The sequence below is a fragment of the Pristiophorus japonicus genome, chromosome 15 (assembly GCF_044704955.1).
Source record: "Pristiophorus japonicus isolate sPriJap1 chromosome 15, sPriJap1.hap1, whole genome shotgun sequence".
Taxonomy (NCBI): Eukaryota; Metazoa; Chordata; class Chondrichthyes; family Pristiophoridae; genus Pristiophorus; species Pristiophorus japonicus.
The window spans coordinates 85,578,610-85,598,135 of record NC_091991.1 but is presented as its reverse complement, the minus strand read 5'-3'; the positions used below and the strand labels follow the sequence as shown (position 1 = coordinate 85,598,135).

At 51.5% G+C, this 19,526-nt stretch overlaps 1 protein-coding gene across 2 annotated transcripts in view; it reads right to left on the bottom strand.

Annotated features, from left to right (window-relative positions):
* Positions 1-946: 946 nt before the first annotated feature.
* The window catches only part of LOC139280890 (transmembrane protein 213-like), a 73,517-nt gene continuing 54,937 nt past the window's right edge, over positions 947-19,526 (bottom strand). The window contains exons 1-4 of one of the 2 annotated variants that reach the window (XM_070900680.1): positions 16,253-16,322; positions 9,775-9,938; positions 9,591-9,668; positions 947-2,299 (exon numbers count right to left, since the gene is read on the bottom strand). In XM_070900680.1, the coding sequence (XP_070756781.1) occupies positions 2,115-2,299; positions 9,591-9,668; positions 9,775-9,859 (348 nt within the window). In that variant the 5' untranslated portion in view covers positions 9,860-9,938; positions 16,253-16,322 and the 3' untranslated portion in view covers positions 947-2,114. Of the gene's footprint in view, positions 2,300-9,590; positions 9,669-9,774; positions 9,939-16,252; positions 16,323-19,526 lie in introns of those variants that run through there. The other variant, XM_070900679.1, reaches the window with a different exon arrangement.

Genomic DNA, 19,526 nt, shown 5'->3' with positions numbered 1-19,526 from the left:
GCATAGCTCTGTCAAGCCTGTGTGGTGGCTGATGTGCAACAGTCACCACACGTTAAAAAAATCCATGCACAGGCATCTTCCACCCACTCGGGTCCTTCATTGAAACATCTGTGAACTCTCATAGAAGCAAGTCATCCTTGTTTGAGGGACTGCCTATGATGCTAAGATTCTGAGGGGGCTTGACAGGGTAGATGCAGAGACGATGTTTCCCCTCGTGGGGGAATCTCGAACTAGGGGCCATAGTTTCAGAATAAGGGGTCGCCCATTTAAAATGGAAATGAGGAGGAATTTCTTCTCTGACAGTCGTGAATCTTTGGAATTCTCTACCCCAGAGAGCTGTGGAGGCTGGGTCATTGAATGTATTTAAGGAGGAGATAGACAGATTTTTGAACGATAAGTGGGTGCTGGGATTCACAGTGAAATATCCTGCTGGCACACAATGCTTAGGTTCACAAGTGCAGAATGGCTACTTAGATAAGGTGCTAGAGGGCAACTAATGCCAATGGAACCATAGTCCTGGTAAGGTGTTGATGCCTTCAGTGGGAGGAGAGGAAGACTTGAGCTATGGCCCACTTGTAGTACAATATATGTAATGAATCGACAAAAAGAAAAGACAATATAAGTGGGGAGTGAATTTGCCGTAGTGAAATGACCACACTGTGCAGCCATTATGAGAGATAGTCTCATAGTGTTTCACTCTCACAACCAGTAATATTTATAACTGCCACTCAAAGTGAGATTGTTCAACTGACAGGACAGTTGAGCCTTCACTGTCAAAAATGTGATCAATGTTTGGATTCTGGTGAAGGGAACTTGGATGACAGAGCAGGCAATGTAATTCAGCATTCCCGGCTCTCTGTTACTGCAAGGCAGTACTGGTCTTAATCAGGTATCTGAGAAATAATAGCACCATTTGAACGGTGACAAAAGGTAACCAACACAGTCAAAATGTTCACGTATTTTATTGCCAAGCTTAAAATATACAGATCCAGTGATTGTAGAAGATAAGAAAATGTCATGTATGAGAAAAGTCCATCCTCCCCATTAAACCCAGCCCTCTGTCCCATGGCCTTTATAACAATAAGCATGACAGGGGAAGGGACTGTTGGAACCACGATAGTAACCTTAATATTTATGGTTTCCTCAAATGAGTGAAGCGGATTTGTTGCAGGATTAATATATACACCATTTCAATGATGGCTATTGGAAATGACACCTTGTGTATTTCTGTATTAAAATTCAAGCCTGAAATATTAGATTATTTAATGGAAGGTGTTACGTTTTTCATGGAATATTGGACCTTAACCTCATTATTCAACACTGGAGTGAATACACCGTTTGGTGCATGAAAAATATTGGATCTTAGGTCAAATCTGATTGTCGGCCGGGTGATTTGACGTGAGCTGTAAGATCCCGACCTGTTTGGAGAGAAACCTGGGTGAAGGATCAGACCTATAACGCAGCAATCACCAAAATGGGAAAGAGTGGAACAAAAAACAAGAATTTGAAGCCACATTTTGGTTCTGAAAACCTGTAAGCTTGCAGGAGGCAGAGAACTCAAGGAGGTGAGGAGTTTGTAGCAGATGGTGCAATGAATCTTGATTTTAGCAGAGAGAAGATACCAGGAAAGAGGTTGAGTATTCAGGACAGCGTGCCTAGAACCTAGGAGTAGCAAGACAGGAAATAATAGCAATAAAGTTGAAATGAGAAAGGTTAAATAGACAAGTGGGCAGGGCAGAGAAGAAGGAGGAATTGCCTATCCGATGATCAGTTTTCCCTTGTATCCACTCCAGATGTATGAGAGAGGTGTTTAAGAGAGATATGAAAACAATATTCAATTTTAGAATATGCATGGCGGGTTAGTTTCATGCTGTGAGGGAAATGTTCTGAAGTACAATAATCTGCCACCATTGTTATATTCCATTTCTGGAAGAGATTCTTGCTTTGGCTTCACATCACTTATTCACTGTAGTCTGCTGAAAGTCTAATAAACCTACAGAGAAGCCACAGAGGAACAAGCATGCAAACGGCATTGTCCATTTGTCCTGAGCTGACCAGAGTTGGTTGCCCCTCGCTCCCTCCTGTCGCTCCTTTCCAATTTTGCTTTCCACGTCTCAGGGTGAAGTGAACTTTTCTGCTTCGTCAGGCCTCAGGTTTGCTACTTTATTTATACAAATCAAGATGAGGGTGAGGAACCAGAGACTCCAGCCAACAGCAGCAGCAATCCAGGCGTACTCATCCACCCCGAGCAGGCAGCACAGCTTTGCTGTCGCGCACATATCCCGACCATCCTGGAAATCTGTGGGGAGATAGAGGTTTTTATTTTACAAAAAGAATTTGCTTTTAAAAAATTAAAGTGGCTAACCCGACCCCAACCCAGTTTTAGCAGAGGCGGGTCAGGGGGCGGCCGACCAATCCGCACTCAGGAGGCGGGTCGGGGGCGGCCGACCAATTCGCTCTCAGGAGGCGGCCGACCAATCCGCTCTCAGGAGGTGGGTTTTAACATAACTTTTATTTTTAACACCAGCAGACCAGGTTTCTAGGTCTCGGGAAACCCGGCAGCTGAAGGGAGGATTGAAAGGCCGGATGGAACAGGTAAGTGCCTTTACAGCACTGCTTGTGGGCCAGGAGGAACAGAGCGCTTCCCCCTGACCTAACAAGCAAACCGTACTACCCCTTCCCCCAGCGATCTGTCCAACCCACCCCATGATCAACAAACCTCCCCCCGCCCCTCTCCCCGAGTCTGTCTGAACCCCTGCGATCTGTCTAACCTCACCGAATCCCCCCACGATCTGTCCAACCCCTCCCATGGTCACCAAAACCCCCAGCAAGTTGTCTAACCTCACCAAATCACTCCGCAATCTGTCAGACCCTTCCCCCAGATCAAAGACCGTGATGAATTAAGAAAACAAGACATAATTTAAAGCTCCCGACCTGTTTTCTACAACATGATTTTGTTTGAAAGTCTCTCTTACATATATGTCTGTTTGTTTTCAGTGTCAGATCCACCCTCTTAAAAGCAAACCTTGAATAAAAAGAAAATTTGTAGACTATTGTCAAGGGTCAATTTGTACTTCAGAATATAAGGTAGTCTCAAAAATGATGATAATGGAACGACAAACACCCAGCTAGTAGGAAGGGTTCACGAGCTAGAATGGAGTAATAAGTTGTTGCAGGCTGCAAGTAAAGGAATCATAGGGGCCAAAATTCAGCTTCCCGACAAGGCCTGTTACCGCCACACAGCTTACATTCCCACCTAGCTTTGTATCATCAGCAAACATGGATATATTGCACTCGGTCCCTTCATCTAGGTCATTAATGAAGCCCCAGCACCGATCCTTGTGGCACCCCACTAGTTACAGCCTGCCAACCTGAAAATGGCCTGTTTATCCCGACTGTTTTCTGTCCGTTAACCAATCCTCTATCCGTGTTAATACATTACCTCCAATCACATGAGCCCTTATCTTGTGTAATAACCTTTTATGTGGCACCTTATCAAATGCCTTTTGGAAATCCAAATATACTACATCCACTGGTTCCCCTTTATCTACACTGCTAGTTACACCCTCAAAAAACTAAATACATTTGTCAAACACAATTTCTCTTTCTTAAAACCATGTTGACTCTGCCTAATCATGTTATGATTTTCTAAGTGCACTGATACCACTTCCTTAATAATGGATTCCAGCATTTTCCCAGGGTTTTTCTCTCTCCCTCCTTTCTTGAATAGCGGTGTTACATTTGCCACCTTCCAATCCATGGGGACCGTTCTAGAATCTAATGAATTTTGAAAGATCAAAACCAATGCATCTACTATCTCTGCAGCCACCTCTTTTAGAACCCCAGGATGTAGGCCATCAGGTCCAGGGGATTTGTCGGCTTTTAGTCCCATTAGTTTCTCTAGTACTTTTTCTCTGCTTATATTAATTACATTAAGTTCCTTACCCTCATTAAACTCTTGGTTCCCCACCATTTTTGGTATGCTTTTTGCGTCTTCTACTGTGAAGACAGATACAAAATATTTGTTTAATGTTTCTGCCATTTCCTTATTCCCCATTATAATTTCTCCTGTCTCAGCCTCTAAGGGACATAAGAAATAGGAGCAGGAATAGGCCATTTAGCCCCTCAAGCCTGCTCCATCGATGTTTACTATTGCTACTAACTTCCTTTTTCCATACCTGTAGAAGCTCTTACAATTGTTTTTTATATTTCTAGCTGGTTTTCTCTCATCTATTTTTTCCCCTTTTATCAATGTTTTGGTCATCCTTTGCTGGTTTCTGAAACTCTCCCAATCCTCAGGCTTACTACTATTCTTCACATTATAAGCTGCTTCTTTCAATCTAATGTTATCCTTAACTTATTTAGTTAGCCATGGATGGATCCCTTTTCCTGTGGAGTTTTTATTTCTTAATGGAATGTATTTTTGTTGAGAATTATGAAATATTTCTTTAAATGCTTGCCATTGCTTATCTACTGCCATACCTTTTAATCTATTTTTGCAATCTACTTTAGCCAACTCGCCCTTCATACTTATGTAATTGGCTTTATTTAAGTTTAAGACTCTAGTTTCGGACTTAGGCAAGTCACTCTCAGACGTAATGTGAAATGTTATCGTATTATGATCACTCTGTCCCAGAGGATCCTTTACTATGAGATTGCTAATTAACCGTGTCTTATTACACAATACACGATCTGAAATAGCCTGTTCCCTGGTTGGTTCTATTTGTATTGTTCTAGCAAACTGTCCCGAATGCATTCCATGAACTCGTGCTCCAGACTACCTTTGTCAATTTGATTTGCCCGGTCTATATGAAGATTAAAGTCCCCCATGATTATTGCATTACCTTTGTTACAAGCTCCTACTAATTCTTGATTAATATTCTGTCTAATAGTAGAGCTACTGTTAGGGGGCCGATATACTACTCCCACCAGTGTTTTCTGCCGCTTGTTATTCCTTATCTCCACCCATACTGATTCTACTTCATGATCTTTCGAGCCAAGACCCTTTCTACTGTGCTTAGGTCACCCTTTATTATCAGGGCTACACCCACTCCTTTACCATTCTGCCTGTCTTTTCAAAACGTCAAGTACCGTGGAACATTTAGTTCCCAACCTTGGTCACCTCCAACCACGTCTCTGTAATGGTTATTAGATCAAACCCATTTATCTCTATTTGTGCCACTTGTTCATCTATCTTGTTACAAATGCTCCGTGCATTCAGATAAACAGCCTGTGCACAGTTCAGGTCTCCGTGTTACAACAGGATATAGAAGCACTGGAAAAGGTGCAAAAAAAAAGATTCACAAGGATGACAGCAGATCTGAGAGGATATATTTATCAGAAAAGGCTGAACAAGCTCAGGCTTTTTTCTCTACAAAGGAGAAGGCTGTGAGGTGACCTGATTGAGGTCTTTAAGATAATGAAAGAAAGTAAAGAAGAAAGACTTGCATTTATATAGCGCCTTTCACGACCACCGGACATCTCAAAACGCTTTACAGCCAATGAAGTACTTTTGGAGTGTAGTCACTGTTGTAATGTGGGAAATGCAGCAGCCAATTTGTGCACAGCAAGCTCCCACAACCAGCAATGTGATAATGACCAGATAATCTGTTTTTGTTACATTGATTGAGGGATAAATATTGGTCAGGACAATCTGAAGATCTTTTATGTCCACCAGAGAGGGAAGACGGGACCTCGGTTTAACGTCTCATCCAAAAGACAGCACCTCCGACAGAGCAGCACTCCCTCAGCACTGCACTGGAGTGTCAGCCGAGATTTATGTGCTCAAGTCCCTGGAGTTGGACTTGAACCCGCAACCTTCTGACTCAGAGACGAGTGTGCTACCCACTGAGCCACAGCTGAAAGGGTTAGATAGGGTAGACATAGAGAAAATGTTTCCACTTGTGGGGGAATCAAAAACTTGAGGTTATAACCAATGTTGGTCCTGAGGCGTGTGGCCACGCACCATTCGGGATGTCCGTGTGGGCCACTCACCAGTCACTGCCGCTGGAAGATATACCGTGCATCAAATTTAAAGCGACTACTCATCCCCCAAAATATTAGCAAGAACATTGGTCATAAATATAAGATAGTCATTTATAAATCTACAAGGGAATACAGGAGAAATTTCTTTACCCAGAGAGGTATAAGAATGTGGAACACGCTACCACATGGAGTAGTTGAGGCAAATAGAATAGATGCATTTAAGGGAAAGCTAGATAAACACAAGGGAGAAAGGAATAGAAAGTTCCTCTGATAGGGTTAGATGAAGCAGGGTGGGAGGAGACTCGTGTGGAGCATAAACACCGGCACGGACCAGTTGGGCTGAATGGCCCGTTTCTGTGTCGTACACTCGATGTCACTCAATGCAATTAAAAGTACAGGTACAACGTCTCGAATCCAGCTGTCCGCAAACTGCAATTGTCCGAAAACCGAACATTTTTGCGGCAGCCAAGATGGCGACATCGGGCGGCGAGGGACGAGGAAACCGGTAAAAATTGCAGCGCCGGGAGGGGAGGGGGGTGGGGGTGGGTGCCACAGGCGGTGGGAATCGGCGGACGGCAAGGATCGGAGGATCGGCAGGCGGCGAGGAGCGCCAACAGCGAGGTCTGAAATCCGGCAAAACCCAAAAACCGGCATGGACTCGGTCTGGAGGTTGCTGGATTTCAGATGTTGTACCTGTACTACTTGGTGGAATAGCAATATATGCAACAAGAGAGAAATGTGTGATAAGGTAACAAATGGGGAGTTATCCTGATCTTATTAGTTCATTAATGAGGAAATCAGCTTATTAACTGATGGTATTGATACGGTGCAGATCCAGGTAGTTTCTCGTTACATGTCGTTGTTCTTACTTTTTGATATAAACATGTAATGTAGAAATGTTATTCCGTCTCCATGGATAGATTTCCACCAGGGTTACTGTGGTGGATCATTTTAGGACCCGTCCACTTTAGTTTCTCCCTTTCGCCCCAACCTCCATTCTGTGCTGTATCTTGTTAAATGTCAAATTTATATCAAATTTTTTTAACTCATAATACTCCTGTGAAGCGCCTTGGGATGTTTCACTACGTTAAAGGCGCTATATCAATACACGTTGTTGTTGTTGTATCTGCCAACTCAGCAGTTAGCCTGGTTGATCAACCTGTACGGGTGTAACCTTTGCAACCGGGTACAGCAGAGGGTAACAATATCTCCACTCAACCTTCCCACTCCCCGAACAAAAACCTGTTGGTGCGTAACACGGCAACCAGTTGAGAGAGAGCATACCCATACACTTCCCTGACAGTTTTACACCGAGTCAGGAGCTGGTCTCTCTAAACATACTTGGCTACAATTCAAAGAGTGTCCCCAGGGCATAATATAACTAGCATCATCATCATTATAGGCAGTCCCTCGGAATTGAGGAAGACTTGCTTCCATTCCTGAAGTGAGTTCTTTGATGGCTGAACAGTCCGATACGAGAGCCACAGACTCTGTCACAGGTAGGACAGATAGTTGTTGAGGGAAGGGGTGGGTGGGACTGGTTTGCCGCACACTCTTTCCGCTGCCTGTGCTTGATTTCTCGGCGTTGACACTCGAGGTGCTCAGCGCCCTCTCGGATACGCTTCCTCCACTTAGGGCGGTCTTGGGCCAGGGACGTCCCAGGTGTCAGTGGGGATGTTGCACTTTATCAGGGAGGCTTTGAGGGTGTCCTTGTAGCGTTTCTTCTGCCCACCTTTGGCTCGTTTGACGTGAAGGAGCTCCGAGTGGAGCACTTGCTTCGGGAGTCTCGTGTCTGGCATGCGGCCCGCCCAGCGGAGCTGATCGAGTGTGGTCAGTGCTTCAATGCTGGGGATGTTGGCCTGAGTGAGGACGCTGATGTTGGTGCGTCTGTCCTCCCAGGGGATTTGTAGGATCTTGCGGAGACATCGTTGGTGATATTTCTCCAGCAACTTGAGGTGTCTGCTGTACATGCAACCACATGCCAACGGCAGAAGTGTGTTGTTTTGGAGGATCTACAATGCTGTCGGTTCCGGGAACTCGAGCTTGGTCACACTCCGAGTGCAGCTAACGGAGAGAGAGAGACTCGGACGTCTGCAATCGGCTAAACTTGGCACTACAAAAGTGTCTGTAGAGGAGGAAAGCTTGCAGTGAAAAGCTACTCTGACTGGTGAATCAGTATATTACTGGCCTGTTGTCCATTCTACCAGATAAGCTCCTCTAGGAACCAAGAGGCTCGTGGTACCAGTAGATATGAAAAATGCCAAGAACACAGTGTAACAGGAGTGGCTGGTACATTATTTGGCCATGATGCAATTTGCATTATTTTGAACTATAGCGATGACAAAATGGGCTGTGTCAACACTTCCCATGTTCAAATCAGTATGCTTAAATTTTGCTGTGCACATTAAAAAAAAAAGAAATATTTCGGATTTAAAAAAAACCTTATATTGATTTATCAATTGTCTCTAACGCTGGTTCCGCACTATGAGAAGTACTTTGATGCTGTAACTGGCCTGTAGACAACATTCTATTGTCCAATGGAGTAATATGTGAAAGGTTTATCTAACATGGGAGTGTGCTTTATTTTAATTGCTGCTAATTGGCTGTGAAGCGCTTTAGGACGTCTTGAGGTTGTGAAAGGCGCTATATAAATGCAAGTCTTTCTTCCAACTTTCATGTTATAACGCCTCTCCTGCAGTTAACGGTTAACAGGGAGGCTGGATCTCATCTGGTGATTATGTCCAATTTCACGAGGCGGTGAAGCTGGTGATGTTGGATTGGCCGCTGGTCATACACCCTGCCTGATTCTCCTCACCGCTGACTTCAGCCGGTTCACTGCTGCCAGTTTTCCACCACTGCCAAAAGTGAGAATAACTTCCAGTGAAATCGTAAACACCTTTTAAAATCGTTTATGGTTTCACAGGAACAGCATTAGGCCAATCAGCCCTTCAAGTCTGTATTTTATCCCTCAACTAACATCACTAAAACAGATTACCCGGTCATTATCACGTTGTTGTTTGTGGGAGCTTGCTGTGCACAAATTTCTCACATTACAACAGTCACTACACATCAGAAATATCTCATTGGCTGTAAAGTGCTTTCAGGGCGTTTTGAAGTCCATGAAAGTTCCTATATAAATGCAAGTCTTTCTTTCTCACTTCCAAGTTCTGCGTCGATATGCACCCTAAACAGCTTTGCACTGACATGATACTGTACCCCAAGCCCAGCTTCCCAATCAACCTCTGCCAAGCTACAGGGTGGATGTGTGCGATCCAGTTATAGTCCATACCCTGACATAACCCGACCCCTCAGGGAATCCTAATGCTCTGACAGGTATTCCACAACATTATTAATCTGAGTGCTGGTGTACGTGTGCACACCTTTCAGTCTGATACTGTTTAATATGTGTTTTAAATGCCGAATATCCCATTTGCTTCACCTGCAATGGGATGGGGGGGGGGGTTCCTCTGCATGTTCAGCGTGACAAAGTCGTAAGTCTGTTTGTGATGAACAAGTTTACAATTTTGTTACAGTTAGTGCTCACAGAAATCCTGTCACTCGGGATTTGAAGTTAAGCGTTGCGTTGTGCTCCTGGTCATACTCACACTGCTCGCACTGATTCATGCTGTGGCCGCTGGACTCTGTTAATCTGAAGTTACCGTCGGGTGAGGCTGCAGCTTGTTCTGAAAAGAAGAAAAAACAATTCTCCAGTTTCTTGGCAGGAGATTAAAAGCTGTTGATAAAACGACATTGGAAACTCTTGCAGGCTGAGAGTGTCTGAATGCTTACCAGCTGGAGCGGAAGCCCAGCTTACACGGAGCAGGACCAAACCAGCAGTGATTGCAAGGTAGTGGCTCACAGCTCTCAGATCCATGATTCGGATTAGGCGACAAATCAGCTTCAGGTCTTCCTCGGGCCAGATCCTTCTTGTTGTTCTCTTCTCAACACCGTCCCTTTAAAAACATTCAGCCCATGAATTAGCCACACCTCCATTCTGCCAAAGCAACTATTTGCTGCCCAGCACTGAATGGAAAAGAACAATTGTTTGCAGTCAAGCAAGACTGCAGTGTTGTCAGAGATTGCCTGACTTAAGACAATACAGGTACATGGCGTACTGGATAAACTCGGTGGCTAGATAAACTGTTCGCCTTCCATGTTCTGTGATGTACTTCAGTACCACACAATGTCCCACATAGACCTGCATTATTTAAATTACCTGTTATTTAAGAGAAGGAAGGAACATGCATTTATATTGTGCATTTCACAATCTCGAAATGTCCCTAAGGGCTTTACAGTAAATGAAGCACTTTTTGAAGTGTAGACCCCTGCGTTTCCTGCAGTTTTAATGCAGGAAACGCAGCAAGCTGCAATGTAATGATGACCAGATAATCTGTTTTACTGATGTTAGGTGAGTGAAAAATATTCCCAGGACATCAGGTAAAATCTCCCCTGTTCTTCTTCGAAAAGTGGGATCTTTTACATCCACCTGAGAGGGCAGACATGGGCCTCAGTCCGTCCTATCCACTCTATCCAAGCCTCTCATCATGTTATACACCTCAATAAGGTCTCCCCTCAGCCTGCTCAGTTCCAAAGAAAACAAATCCAGCCTATCCAATCTATCCTCATAACTAAAATTCTCCAGTCCAGGCAACTTTTTCGTAAATCTCCTCTGTACCCTCTCTAGTGGAATCACATCTTTCCTGCAATGTGGTGACCAGAACTGCACGCAGTACTCTAGCTGTGGCCGAACTCATCGTCATCAATCTCGTCACTGAGAGCATGCAGAAATCAAGCTCAGGCAGCGGAAGGAGCGTGCGGCAAACCAGACTCCCCACCCACCCTTTCCTTCAACCATTGTCTGTCCCACCTGTGACAGAGACTGTAATTCACGTATTGTATTGTTCCGTCGCCTGAGAACTCACCTTTAGAGTGGAAGCAAGTTTTCCTCGATTTTGAGGGACTGCCTATGATGATGATGTAATGTGGTGACCAGAAGTTGCCGCAGTACTCTAGCTGTGGCCTAACTAGTGTTTTACACAGTCCCTGCTCTTGTATTCTATGCCTCGGCTAATAAAGGCAAGTATTCCGTATGCTTTCTTAACCACCTTATTTTCCTGGCCTGCTACCTTTGCGGATCTGTGGACATGCACTCCAAGGTCCCTTTATTCCTCTATGCTTCTCAGTGTCCTACCATTGAATGTGTATTCCCTTGCCTTGTTAGCACTCCTCAAATGCATTACCTCACATTTCTCTGGATTGAATTCCATTTGCCACTATTCTGCCCACCTGCCCGGTTCATTGACATCTTCGTGCAGTCTACAGCTTTCTTCATTATCATCAACCACAAGCCGATGGTCCCAGGTCTGATCCCTGCCCCATGCGGTGCGCGCTGATCTCAACCACGGGTGGGATGGGACGAGGTGGCGATGAAATTCACCCGAGTGCTTGTGATTTGGGGAAGGAAAAATCAGCCAGGGTCCCCACCCTATCCGGAGGTACACTCCTGGCCCCCTGAGGAACCCTTCACGTCAACCTCGTCCGCAGGAGGCGCAGGAAAGGCTCCACGCAGATGGCATATAACTGGCCGGACATGGGGCATTTCTGGCGCACCCCTCTCCTAAAGCGAAGGGTCAAGGACCCGTTAATCTTAATCAGACACTCCTCGGCGGCGTACAAAAGTCGGATCCGGGCGACGAAATGCGTCCCGAACCCGAAAGCGCGCAGAGCTCCGAGCAGATAGTCGTGATCCACCCTGTCGAACGCCTTCTCTTGGTCAAGAGATAGGAAGGCGACCGACAGACCAGCCTCCTGGGAATGATGGATGAGGTCCCGGACCAGATGGATGTTGTCGTGGATTGTCCGGCCCGGGACCGTGTAGGACTGGTCGGGGTGGATCATGTGGTCCAGCACGGCACCAAGGCGAGCAGACATCGCCCTGGCGAAGATTTTGTAGTCCGTGCTGAGGAGGGAGACCGGGCGTCAGTTCTTAAGGAGGCGGAGATCGCCCTTCTTAGGCAGCAGGACGATGACTGCCCTGCGCCAAGAGAGGGGCATCTCCCCGGTCGCCAGACTTTCCCCCAGGACCTGCGCGTAGTCACTCCCCAGGACGTCCCAGAACGCTCTGTGGAACTCCACGGTCAGCCCGTCCAGCCCCGGGGATTTTCCCCTCGAGAGCCGGGCGAGGGCACCGGTCAGCTCCGCCAGGCTTAGCGGAGTTTCCAAATTTTCACCGCCCTCCAGGCTGACTTTCGGCAGGCCCTCCCACAAAACTCTACGCGGTTGCTCGCTGGACGGATCCGGAGAGAACAGAGCCTCGTAATATTCACGGGCCCTGTTGTTGACGCCCTCCGGATCCGAGACGAGAGAGCCGTCGTCGGCCAGCAGCGTCAAGAGCTGCTTACGGACACTCTGCCTTTTTTCCAGCGAGTAGAAGAAGGGGGAGCCGCGGTCCAGATCCCGCAGGAACCGGATTCGCGACCTCACGAACGCGCCTCGGGACCCGACGAGCTGCAGGTCCTTCAGCGCGGCCTTCTTCGCTTCATACACCATCCGCAGGGCCGGGTCCTCGATGACTTGACCGAGACGAGATTCCAGGTCAAGCACCTCTTTTTCTAGGCGCCCGACCCTGGCCGCCCACCTCTTGGTCGACCCCCTCGCGTACTCTTGACAGAAGACGCGGACGTGAGCCTTGCCCACGTCCCACCATAGCCTCAAGGAGGGGAAGCCCCCCTGCTTCCTTCTCCAGTCGGCCCAGAAACGACGGAACGAGTCCTGGAACCGCACGTCCTCCAGCAGCTGGTTGTTAAAATGCCAGTACGCGGACCCCGTCCTCGCGCGGAGCGAAGCGAGCTCCGCCCACACCAGGTGGTGGTCCGAACACGGCACCGGCCGCATGGAGGCCGCCGGGACGCAGGAAACGTACGCCCGAGACACGTAAAGGCGCTGGAGTCGGGGTGGAGATTTCGCCAGACGTCCACCAAGTCGAAGGACCCGACCAGGTCCCTGAACTTCTCCATCGCCGTCATGCTCTGCGGGGCACCGGAGCGGTCCCTCGCCTCGAGGGTGCAGTTAAAATCCCCCCCGAGGACAATGCAGTCGCCGACGTCGACGGAGCCAAGAAGAGCGGACACCTCTTCGAAGAAGTGCGTTTGCTGCGGGCCAGGCTGAGGGGCGTACACGTTCACGAGATGGAGCGGCACGTCCCCCAGGTGAACCGTTATGTGCAGCAAGCGGCCTGGCACGGGCTCCTCGACCCCCAAGATCTCCGGCTGAAAATGCGGGCCCAGCAAGATGGCCACTCCACTAGAAGTGGCGGTGAGGTGGCTCATGCGGACCTCTCCTTGCCATTCCAGGAGCCACGTGGCTTCGTCTCCCGGAACGGTGTGGGTTTCTTGCAGGAAGCACACCGCATATTTCCCCTCCCGCAGGAGCGAAAAATTGTTAAATCTACGGTGTGCCTCTCTGCCGCCGTTGATGTTGAGGCTGGCTATGGTTATCTTCATGACTAGAGCATAGTGCAACCTCTACCTAACCTATTGTGGCGGGGGAATGGAGTCGTTTGTTGACCTCCACTCCTTCAGCAGCCCAGCGAGGAACTTTTTTAGCCGGCGCAGCTCATGGCTTTGCGCCTTTGATAAGGGCCCGCCCGCGGCCATGGTTTTAGCGGCGGCGCGGACGGACGCGATGAGCAACACCGGCTCAGACCATCTTTCCAGGGCCAGACGGGCTTGGTCGCGGCGACCCCGGCACTGGACCAAAAAGTCCCGGAGTTCCTTTGCAGGAATGAGGAGGGTCTCAGTGGCGGACGCGAGCAGATCCACCGCCTCACTGGCGATGGACTCGAGATCTTCTCCCTCGTCCCCCACCGAGTCCCCGTCCCCCTCCGGGAGGTCGCCGCCAGCAGCCGGCCTGTCGACCGCACGAGGTACGGCAAACGGCCCGGCCGCTCCATCCGACCCTGGCTCTGCCCCGATCCCACCCCCAGGATCGTCGGCAGAGGAGTCCCCACTGGGCTCTTTTAAAAGTGATGCTGGGTCGGGAAGCGACAGCGGAAGGGGTTCCTCCTCCGCCCCAGGAGCCGGGGAACGCGGAGAGACCCGGTCAAAGTAATGTTCCAGGTCCACCAAGTACCCCAGCTCCAAAGTAGGGGGCGAGGGTTGTTGTTCTTCCCCCTCCCCGCCGCCACCCCCCCGGCCCAGCGTGTGGATGTTCTGTGGAATTAATCATATTTTCAGTTTCTGCCGAGTCGAGCAAATCCTGGGGGAAGTTGGTTATTGGCTGGGCGGGCTCAGGTTCGGCCTTTTCGGCCCCGCCCGCCTCAGTCCCCGGGACGCTCGACCCGGAGGCTACGCATTCTTCCGCTGGCCCCACGCCCCCCACGACAGGCAGATCTTCCATGCCATCCCCGGGAGGCAGCGGCTGGGCAGCCTCGACTGTCTCACCCTCCCCGGGGACAGATTCCTCGCGCCTACGGCGCAGTTTGGGGGCGCCGGTGGGGGACGCGGGACACGCGGCGGGCACCGACTCCTCCGCGGAGGGATGTTGTTCCCCCTCCGCCTCATTGGAGCGGCGCCTCCTTTTGTTCCTGGGGGTGCGCGGAGGCAAGAAGACCCCCATGTCTGCCGAGGCCTCCCGCTCCACTCCCCCCTTTTTCTTGTCTTGCCCGCGCCCGAACCGCTCTGCGGTATTAGTCAAGGGCTCGGGCACGGGCTCAGGGCACCCCGCGCTCGCTGGTGACGGGGTTGGGCTGAGCGCGGTAAACAAATCGTCTGGCGCACCGAGGGGACCTGCCTCGAGATGTTTCGCCTTCCTCCGCGCCTTCTTTCCGATCGGACGCTCTCCCTCCCACCCGCCAGATGCCGTGAAAACAAAGGCCCCCGACGATGCCCGCGCACCTACGGCTCCCGGCACGCGGCCGCTACTCGGGGGAGGGTTGGCGGCGGCGCCAGCCTTGGCCGCCCTCGGTGGTTTGGCGGCCTTGGAGGCGGGGCAGTTCTTACGAACATGCCCCAACTCCCTACAGGCATGGCACCGCACGCCGTCCGACGTCCAGAAGACGCGGTAGGCAGACCCCTCGTGCACCACATTAAAATAGCCCTCCGTCGTATCCTCCCGCGCCAGCCCGACAAAGAGCTGGCGGCGGAAGGAGAACACGTGGCGCAGGCTGTTCTCCCTGAGGCCGAGCGGTATGGGGTTGATCCCTGACCTTACCTCCCCCAGTTGGTGTAGGTGAGGGAGGAGGAGCACAGTGGGAACAAAGGGCGGGACGTTTGAAATGATGACCCTCCGCGCGTTGGCCTCGAGAGGGTCCACCGGTAGGAACGTCCCGCCCACCGTGAGCCCCTTTCCGAGGGCCAGGGACACCGCACGCTCCGACCCGAGGAAGAACACGGCCTTCCCAGACATCTTGGAGGCTGCGACAATGGCCGAGGGGCCGACTACCCCAGCCATCGCCCGCACGCACTCCTCAATGCTCATTGTGGGGTGAGTGTAGCTCTTGACCCCGTGCTTTTTCGTTATTAATCTGAAAGGTGGCAGGGCAGCAGGAGGCACAGGAGGCACCGTGGTTGCGGATGCCGCCTGCGCATACGTCCTTGCCGGCCCTGCCACCGACGTGGATGGGGTCGCCATCTCGGGGTCCCTTTAAGAACTACACCCACCCCAAAGTCACAGGCCTTACTGGTCTTTAATGGCCTCATTCAAAAGACTGAGCAGAGGAGCTCTTAACGAGGCACACCTCTCCCCTAGTTGACAATTGGGGAGGGGCCTTACTCCCTCTGCTCAGTTGTCTTAATTGTTTTTGTAATTTAAGAAAAAAGGGGCTCTCAGAGAGAGAGGGGAGAAACAGAGAGTAACAGAGGAAGAGCGAGGGGGGTGGGAAGTGGGGAAACTGCGAGGGCAGGTCTCCCCTCGCAGCTGTGGGTGGGTGCAATCCCCAGATGCAAACAAAAATAGTCTTTGGGGTGGTCTTCGGGTGAGGGGAGAAGATGTCTTCACCTGGTGCAGCTGGAGCCACACAGGCACACACTCCCAACGATGTTAATTAGGGTGGATTAATTGTTTCTTCAGCCTGGTAGCTCCAGCTATCCCAGGCTAGGCAATGGGGGAAGAGGTGCTTCAGTGGTGTGTAGGGCCCAGCTGTAAGCGAGACCCCCACACACACTTCCACACACACACACCCCCCGCGATGTTCCGGCCCCCGACTGGTCTTCTTTCCTCCCCCCACCGATACAACAAAGTCTTTTAGGGACTGCACCAATACACCCACCTGTAGAATGGTAGAGTCTCCCTCCTTCCACACTGGATGTTGTTGTTGGTCTTTCCCTCTCTCTCCAACTCTTTGTAGAAATGGTAAAGTTGTTAAAGTTTTCTGCCTTTCTCCTCTCCCTCTGGATGAATGTTGGTGGTGAAGCCCCTTCCTTCCTTCCTTCTCTTCCTAGGCTGATTCACATACCCAGCCAGGAGCTACAACAGGAGCTGCTCTCCTCACTGCTCACTCAGCCAACTGAGCAGGACACGCCTCCAAAGCTCCACGATTGGTCCTTGTGCATGAAACTCTTTTAGGAGTCAACAAAAAACATTGAACCGTGCCCCCCGATCTGGGGGAAACACCAACATTTACAAGGCCCTTTTCTTTTATTTTTTGGGGGGTTTTTTTTGGGCATAGTATCAAATTTTTTCCAAGTGCCCCCTATAAAAGGGGAGGGGGACACTAAAAGCACTTGCAATTAAAACAAATTAACTTAAAAACATAAAATCAAATTAAAATTTGGTTGCCGGGCATGATGATGCACTCCAGTCCCACCGCTGCCCATCTCTCGCGGAAGGCCGCGAGCGTACCGGTGGACACCGCGTGCTCCATCTCCAAGGACACCCTGGACCGGATGTATGTGCGGAAGAGAGGCAGGCAGTCAGGCTGAACGACCCCCTCGACCGCCCGCTGCCTGGACCGGCTGATGGCCCCTTGGCCGTGCCTAGGAGCAGTCCTACGAGGAGGCCCTCGGACCTACCCACTCCCCTCCGCACAGGGTGCCCGAAGATCAGGAGTGTGGGACTGAAGTGCAGCCAGAATTTCAGGAGCAGCCCCTTTAAATAACAGAACAGGGGCTGCAACCTCGTGCACTCAATAAAAACATGGAACACGGACTCTTCCAGACCGCAGAAATTGCAGGCGGCCTGGGAGCCCGTGAACCGGCTTAAAAATTTATTGCACGGCACTGCTCCGTGCACCACCCTCCAGGCCAAGTCCCCGACAAATAGTGGGAGGACCCCTGTGTAGAGTGCCCTCCATCGGGGACCCCGCCTCCTCCGGACGGCAAGATGGTACGCCATGGCGTGTCCAGACGGCAGGCGAGGATGGCAAAGTTGAGAGTGTGCAGGAGCAGCCCGTACAGGAAACCCCTCCGCGCGGAACTGAAAGGCACGGAGGGGATTTCCCCGAGGCGGCTCAAGTTGTGAGGCGCCGGCCCCCGAGGGAGGTTCCGGGGTTTGGCGCCGATGAGGAATTCCGTCCGGACGGGGGTCAGTTCGGACGGGATCTCCCCACGTGCTTGAGCCTCCTCGAAGGAGTCGGGGCCCAGAGCTCTTTTTAGCGACTCGATGGCATCGGCCGCGTGGCGGACGTTGGCAGAATTTAGGCACCGCGCCAGCGTGTCTGGCGCCATCCAGCCCGCTCCTCCGCCATCGAGCAGGTCCCTGACCCTGGTCACCTCACCAGCCACAGCCCTCTCGTCCGACCGCCACCAAAAACCTTGGTCATGGAGGTACGGATTCCCGAGCAGCGGCTCCTGCAGGACGGCCGCCACTCCAGCCGGTGGAGAGCTGCGCTTGGTGGAGACTTTGTTCCAGACCCTGAAAGTTCCTTGTAAAAGACAGGCAGCTCCCGGAAGGCGGTCCTGACGCCCCCCAACTCACAAACAGGAGCTGCGTGTCGTAGTTGAGGCCGTGCTGCTGGCTGAAGAAATACGTCGCCAGAGCACGCCACCTAGGAGGGGGCTCGACGCAAAGGTATCTCTGCAGGGTCTGAAGACTGAAAGTCGCGAGCTGGGTGCTGATGCACACCAACGACTGACCGCCCTCCCCAAGCGGGAGCCTCAGGACCGCCGCAGAGACCCAGTGCTTCCTGTTGTTCCAGAAGAAGTCCACCAGCTTCTTCTGTATCTTGGCGACAAACGCAGGGGGAGGGGTCAAAGTGACCAGCCGGTACCACAACATGGCGGCCACCAGCTGGTTTATGACTAGCGCTCGGCCCCTGGAGGACAGCACTCGGAGCAGTCCTGTCCAGCGCCCTAGGCGAGCGGCGACCTTGGCCTCCAGCTCCTGCCAGTTCGCCGGCCAGGCTTCCTCGTCGGGGCTAAGGTAGACTCCCAGATAGAGGAGATGGGTCGTGCTCCAGGCAAAAGGCCTGAGCTCCTCCGGCAGGGAGTCCACCTGCCACTGACCCACCAGGAGTCCGGAACATTTCTCCCAGTTGATTCTGGCGGAGGATGCGGCCGAGTAAATCTCCTGGCACTCACGCATCCTCCGCAGGTCAGCGGGATCCTCTATCGCGAGGAGCACGTCATCGGCGTAAGACGAGAGGACGACCTCCACGTCCGGCCCTTGCAGAGCCAGTCCCGTCAACCTCGTCCGCAGGAGGCGCAGGAAAGGCTCCACGCAGACGGCGTATAACTGGCCGGACATGGGGCATCCCTGGCGCACCCCTCTCCCAAAGCGAAGGGGCGCCGTCAAGGACCCGTTAACCTTAATCAGACACTCCGCGGCGGCGTACAAAAGTCGGATCCGGGCGACGAAATGCGTCCCGAACCCGAAAGCGCGCAGAGTTCCGAGCAGATAGTCGTGATCCACCCTGTCGAACGCCTTCTCTTGGTCGAGGGATAGGAAGGCGACCGACAGACCAGCCTCCTGGGAACAATGGATGAGGTCCCGGACAAGATGGATGTTATCGTGGATTGTCTGGCCCGGGACCGTGTAGGACTGGTCAGAGTAGATCATGTGGTCCAGCACGGTGCCAAGGCGAGCAGATATCGCCCTGGCGAAGATTTTGTAGTCGTGCTGAGGAGGGAGACCGGGCGACAGTTCTTAAGGAGGCGGAGATCGCCCTTCTTAGGCAGCAGGACGATGACTGCCCTGCGCCAAGAGAGGGACATCTCCCCGGTCGCCAGACTTTCCCCAGGACCCGCGCGTAGTCGCCCCCCAGGACGTCCCAGAACGCCCTGTGAAACTCCACGGTCAGCCCGTCCAGCCCCGGGGCTTTTCCCCTCGAGAGCCGGGCGAGGGCGCCGGTCAGCTCCGCCAGGCTTAGCGGAGCTTCCAGATTTTCGGCGCCCTCCGGGCTGACCTTCGGCAGGTCCTCCCACAAAATTCTATGCGCTTCCTCGCTGGACGGCTCCGGAGAGAACAGGGCCCTGTAATATTCACGGGCTCTGTTGTTGACGCCCTCCGGATCCGAGACGAGAGAGCCGTCGTCGGCCAGCAGCGTCAAGAGCTGCTTACGGACACCCTGACTTTTTTCCAGCGAGTAGAAGAAGGGGGAGCCGCGG